Below are 6501 nucleotides of genomic sequence, written 5' to 3' on the forward strand. Positions count from 1 at the left end.
AAAAAAAAAAAAAAAAAAAAGAAAAGAAAAGAAAAAGAGAGCAGCACCTGTGGCTCAAAGGAGTAAGGCAGTGGCCTCATATGCCAGAGGTGGCAGGTTCAAACCCAGCCCAGGCCAAAAACTAGAAGAAAAAAAAAATTAGCCAGGTGCCATTGCCGATGTCTAAAGTCCTCAGTTACTCAGGAGACTGGGGCAGGAGGATTGCTTGAGCCCAGGAGTTTGAAGTTGCAGTGAGCCAGGATGCTGCCAATGCATTCTGCCCAGGGTGACAGAGAGAGACTCTTAACTCATCCCTGCCTAAACCAAAAACACCCCAAACACTAATGGATTGACAAAACTCCCCTATCCATTTGGTAAGTATTTTTTTTTTTTTTGAGACAGAGTCTCACTATGTTTCCCTTGGTAGAGTGCTGTGGCATCACAGCTCACAGAAACCTCAAATTGTTGGGCTTAAGCGATTCTCTTGCCTCAGCCGCCTAAGCAGCTGGGACTACAGGAGCCCAACTATTTTTGTCGTTGTTGCTGTAGTTGTTATTGTTGTTTGGCAGGCCCAGGCTGGGTTCGAACCCACCAGCTCTGGTGTTACATGGCTGGCGCCCTAGCTGCTTGAGCTATAGGTGCCACACCCATCCAGTAAATATCTGTTGAATAAATCAACTCAATCAAGAAGTGGGAAGTGCCCACCATTCTTTGTTTTGTAGTCGACACCATCCTTACAGCCTCACCTTCTGAATCTGGGCTGCCAATGCCGCACCATTGCTGAAGCTGTGTTCTGCTGCTTCTGGCTCTGAGAGGATGCTTCGAGAACCAGCACTGCTGGTTAATACTGGGGTGGGCAGGGTACCCAAGGGCTCATACTGCTGGCTGGAGGGCCACTTCCCCTTTAATACTACGTGGCAGATATTATCTAGGCGGTTAATTATCACACGATCCTAGAAAAAAGCACAACAGTTCTGAGGAATAAGTACCAAGTTATCCAAATTTACAAAGTCCCTTGAGATCAAGGGTCAAGTTTTCTCACCAGAAAGAGCTGATTAGAAAACAGCACACTCTAACATACTCACTTTATAAACCTTAAAATAAAATTCAGTCTGCACGATGAAATTTAAAGCCAAAGGGCTATAAATTTGAGAACTGCTGGACGCTTTTATGCTAATTAGTCATGTGTATATAGATCTTTGACTATTCAAATGTTACACATTAGTATCTTTTAAAGAGATTAAACATTTCTCCAGGTCTGTTGCTCAGAAATACTCTTAAAAGTTTTAAAATAAAGGCTTCAAAGCTGAGAATGCTTTAGAGGGAAAATGCAAGCTCTGGGAGTACCTTTGGCCATTCAGAGAAGGAATAGAGGGTTTTCTCCTGTAGCAGCTGGGCAATCGTGGGGGCCCGCACCTCCTGCAGCTCATCCCCGGTGTCCCCAGCGATGCCTGACGCCGAGCTCTTGCTCTCCTCCTCAGAGTATTTCCCTGGATAATCTGGGAAGAGACAGAGGTAATCTGAGATGTCAGGACATCCAATCTGTCTCTTCTTTTTGCTGTTTGAATTAGCTTATTCTGTGCTAACTTATTTTAAATTGCATACTAATTACCATACCTTGTATTTCTAGGAGAACCATAAAGGTAAATCCCTGCTCTGGGGGCTACCAAGGCAAGTCCTCTAGTAAGAGTCTGTACTCAAACCTCAGGAGCAAAAAAGAAAGGAGATTCTTTTCTCATATACAGAACTAAGAACAGATGAATGACCACAAAGAGACATTCTTTCTTACTGTAGTAAACAAGGGGAAATTGCATAACATAATACTTTAATATAGTTAAAGGGACAGTCTATGAAATATGAGACGTAATACAGCAAGAGGGTGTTAGTGATGAGGTAAGATCGAAAGTATGAAGCTTACAACAAAGGAAAAATAGGTCCGACTCAGGAAAACAATGATGCAAAGAAACTTTAGAACATTTCAACTGCTTCATTAATGTAAAGAAACAGAAAGACAACTCATTCTTTCAAGCTTCACTGCTGGTGAAAGTTTAGTACCAATGTGAAAGGGATCTTCAAAGATCCACTTAGTGGTAATAACCAGGAGTGAACAGATGGTAGAGAAGCGCCCAAGGCAGGAAAAGCTGGGAACCCTTTTCTGGTGAAATGACAAAGAATATCCTCTGAAACATGAACATTCTAGTTTTGAAGGTACTAAAAGTCTCCTACAGAGCTACAGAGACCCCTTACCACAAACAAGACTTTGCAAGGTAGCCTACTGGACTCAGGCTAAGCAAGGCAGATGTTGCCCCGGCCCTCAAGGTTCTTACAGTCTCATGAGGGAAGACAGCCAGGAAGACAGTGCCGATGAAAGAATAACTCAAACTATTAAGCTGTGGCAAGTGCCATAAAGGGGAATTAGAAGGAAGACCCACTCAGGTGGGCTGCGAGAGGGACCTCTCAGAGGAGGGAACACCCAGGAAGGTGAAGGGGCAAGGGAAGGGCATTCCAGACAAGCCACAGAACTAAATGATGGCCAGGAACAAAGTACAGAACTTAGCAGGGAGGGGTAGAAGTTACCTAGATCATGCTGGTCCTGCAGGCTGAGACAGAAAACTTGATGAGTTTTATTCTAGATTCAACAGGAAGTACCACTGAGAGGTTTTAAATGAAGGAGTTGGATTTAAGTTTCAAGAAAAAGCTTAGAACTTTGTGAGAGAAAACCCTGAAGAGCGAGCCAGGGCACCCAGGGGCTGGTCCTGACTGGCATCGCCCTCTCTGCTCACCCATCCCACACCCCATGTGTACAGCATCCTCTTCAGGGCCTGCAGAAGCGCTTTTAAAAGCATCTCTGCAGGGACTCCCACTACGTGGGTGCACGATCTCGCTAAAGCGTTCCAGGGCCACTGCTGCCTTCACCCTCACTTAGCCAGGCTTATGCTGCTCCCAAAGATGTCTGTCGGGAACGTTTCTTCCTCTCTAAGCCACACCCATCTTCACCTTGTTCTCATTTTGATTGTCTAGGTTTTCAAGGCTGATTATTGGATGACTTTTCCTACATTAGAGCTCAAAAAGCAATCTGGGTTATAGAATTCCACACACTGCAGTGCCCCGTCACAGCCTGACCATGGCTGTAGACTGGGGTTTGGAGTTGACTGGGGCTGTAATTCGACTAAGCTGCTTTCTCCTTTTTTGAGAGAGGGTCTTGCTCTGTTGTCTAAACAGAGCAGTGGTGCAATCCTAGCTCATAATAACGTCAAACTCCTACGCTCCAGTAAACCTGCCTCATCCTCCCAAGTAGCTGAAGGACAGGCATGTGCCACCATGGCTAACTTTTCCGTTTTTTTCATAGAGACGGTCTTGCTCTGTGGTCTAGGTTAGTCTTGAACCCCTGGCCTCAATGGAGCCTCCTGCCTCAGCCTTCCAAGGTGCTAAGCTTACAGGCATGAGCCACTACACTTGGCAAGCTGCTTTCAAGTTCAGCTTCTTGGTTCTTACCTTGGCTAGTATGTAAATTTTAATTTGGGTTCAGAAGCCTTCCCCAAATAGTCAATAATCATAATGACTAAAGCCAAGAAGGGTAAGTTTAAAAAGAAAAAGAAAGTAGATGCCTCAGGGGAGCTGAGCTTAGCTCTTCTCTTTCCTTCTTCAACACAGAACCACTGCCCCAGGGAGGGGAGCCCGTGCCTGTCCACACCCGAGTCTCATACCCAGCAGGGCACCAGCATGGACAGAGTTGTTTTCTGGTTTTCTGGTGATAATGACAAGGATAAATGGAACTATTTCTGTTTACCCTAACTGCCCTCATGGATCTGAAAAAATAAAAATAGGTAAAACTCATTAGGTGTTTTTGGGCAGGAACCCTCATCACTGTCCACATATTATTCCCCGCAAAGCAGGAGAATCTCAGGGTCACCTGGATTCTTTTATTAACACTTAAGATTCCTTCTAACTTGAACCATTATCTAAGATTTCCCTATTTAAAATGATCAAATCTGCTTATTTTTCGTTGTAAATTGTGTTATGTCTGTTTCTGTTGAGTTCTTGGAAGGAATCTAAACCAAATGCAGTGACATGAAACCAGGGTTCTGCTGGTGACATGAACAAAGGCAGCTTTCTTTGCTCACCTTAAGAAAGAAAACATTTATATATATATTTTGTTGCGTTAGTAAAAAAGTTAACTGCATGTGTGCTAAGTTGCAGGTTACTGATGTTCCAAGGCTGTTCTACTTTAGCCATTTTGAAGCACCTTCTCTAGTGGAGGGAGAACTCCTTCCCCTGGGTGCCACTCCAGCCTCTGCTGTGCAAAGGCACTCAGCCCCTCTCCACTCACTCAGATGATGGAGCAAAGGTGCCTCAACTGTCGACAATCATTCTCAATCTCCAACAATGACCCCAGTTAATAAGCTGCTCTGTCTTTGGCTTAAAATACACAGTGAGAGTAAGTAGGTCTGTTTTAGAAGCCACGAAACTATTGAACACCCCTCTCCCCAAGCTCCCTGTCATGTGAGAACTGGTTTATCCAGACCAACACGAGATCCTACATCCTGTACCTTGACTGTGGCAGTTTCTGTCTCTATCATAATCATCTTTATTCTCAAAATCCAAGTCTTCTGATTTGAGCTCACTTCCTTCAAGAAGATATGTGGGGAAACCCTTTCTCCCCTCTGTGCTTTCTTTCCAAGGGTCTTTTAAAAGCTCCTGCTTCACTTTGAACGGTTCTGATGGAATAGCAGTGGGCTCCCCCTCCAAGGTAATGCTATTGGTATTGCTTTTGTATAGGTCTGGGTTATAACCCTCAGGTTTCTCCACTTCAAATTCATTCTTGAGGCTGCGCGTCCATCTCCCCATGTGTTTGCAGTGACATTGACAGGCGGCTGGAGGGAAAGCCCTCTGCGGTCCAGGAGTCTGGGTTACCACTTCCAGGCTTTCTTTCTTGGCTTCACTGAAATGGAAGCCTCGGCTCTCTTCCTGTGGGATGTTAGTGGCGGGCTCGGTGAGATGCAAGACCTCTGGCCTTTCCCTCATGCCTGCTGCCACTGATAAGTTTTCCTCCTCATTTTCCTCCTCTTCCTCCTCCTCATCACTGTGGTTCTGGCTCAAAATCAATTTACTTTCTAAGGTTTTGTTTTCTAATAAATCAATTAATTGCTGATCTGCTGACAGGTTTCTTTTGGAGTCACAGACACTAAGACTGCACATATCTACAAACCCGCTTTCGCCTCCTGGGTCCAAGGAAGGGGAAGCTAAGCACTTGGCGCCTAGCTGCATGATGCTTTCAGGTCTGGGCCCCGCCACATTGCAGCAGAGGTCCCCTTCCTCTGACGTAGACAACAATAAATGTTTCCCATTTTTAATGTTCACTTGAGCTACTCTAGCTTCTAAGCTACCCAAAAAAGAGGGGCCTGAAGGTACTTCTGCCTCCTGGTCACCAGGATGGCAGGTCTCCTCTGGGCTTCCCGAGACTGCAGCAGCATCTCTTCTGGATTCCGCACTGATGCTTGGGCTCTCCTGCAAAGAGTCTGAGTCTTGGCCGAGGACCTTCTTACCATACGTCACGCTGTCCAAGGTCTCGGGCAGCAGACTTTCATCATGGCTGATGGAAATGACGTCCTGAACATTAGAAATCAAATTTTCGCAAGTCACATCAGACAGACCAAGATGATCATCTCTGCTTTCTATTTTCCCTCGATTCTCAGGTTCATTTTCAAGGGACTCCGAAGTCCTATTCATTTGAGTATACGTCAGAGATTCATATAATTTGGAATTGGTCTGGTAAAGGCAACAGAGACTTCCTGGTGCCTGAGTGTCAGATCTTTTATGCTGGGCGTAGTTTCTATAGGCATCCAGGAAGGACAGCTGGGGGTCGTTCATGATGTAACAGTCAGTCCGGTTCAGCCCATGTTTGGCGGTGCCGATGAGCAGGTCTCGGTCGTGCTTCCCACACTCCCACCAAACGGGGAGGTAGAGGCTGGGCCTGCACAGCTGGAGGCGTTCATGCAGCTGAGGACACTTGAGCACTTGCTCTCGGACCTTCCGTAAGAGTTCAATGCGGTACAGAGTTCTAGCTGCCCGTTCCTCAGTGATGGGTTCAATGTAGATGGTGGCATCGGGGGGACCTGGACAGGAAAGGAAACACAGGATCTATCACTTAACATGGCCCTTAGAGACGCCCTGCCACCTAAACCCTCTTATCTTTGGTCTTACAGTTTAACTCCTGGCTCCTCAGCATGGCAGTTTTAGGTGTGTGGGAAACTAAAAGAGAATGAAAGGTTTTTATGAGACAAGGACACAGTCAGGGAGGGTGAAAGAGGAGCATGAAAACTCTAGTTCTGGAAATAATATTAGTTCCTTTAAAGAAGCATGTACTATGTACCCTTGACTAGTCATAAAGTGACTACACTAGTCACTTTATATGTTCCTTAGGATGAGGAAACTGGCTCAGATTGGCTACTTTGCTCAAGGTGGGAGAACGTGGATTTAAATCCAGGTTTTGTTACTATGACTTTGAGGTCCAGATCTTTT

The 6501-nt window shown here is 45.5% G+C and overlaps 1 protein-coding gene across 4 annotated transcripts in view; it reads right to left on the reverse strand.

Annotated features, from left to right (window-relative positions):
- The window catches only part of CHD6 (chromodomain helicase DNA binding protein 6), a 148325-nt gene that overhangs the window by 16275 nt on the left and 125549 nt on the right, over positions 1 to 6501 (reverse strand). For 3 of the 4 annotated variants that reach the window (XM_023511919.1, XM_023511920.1, XM_023511921.1), the window contains 4 exons: positions 6184 to 6231; positions 4530 to 6095; positions 1327 to 1478; positions 726 to 932 (listed from right to left, as the gene is read on the reverse strand). In XM_023511919.1, coding sequence (XP_023367687.1) covers positions 726 to 932; positions 1327 to 1478; positions 4530 to 6095; positions 6184 to 6231 — 1973 coding nt within the window. The remainder of the gene's footprint in view (positions 1 to 725; positions 933 to 1326; positions 1479 to 4529; positions 6096 to 6183; positions 6232 to 6501) is intronic. The other variant, XM_012803928.2, reaches the window with a different exon arrangement.

Source organism: Otolemur garnettii, unplaced genomic scaffold, assembly GCF_000181295.1.
Source record: "Otolemur garnettii isolate 467f Iridium unplaced genomic scaffold, OtoGar3 scaffold00023, whole genome shotgun sequence".
Classification (NCBI taxonomy): Eukaryota; Metazoa; Chordata; class Mammalia; order Primates; family Galagidae; genus Otolemur; species Otolemur garnettii.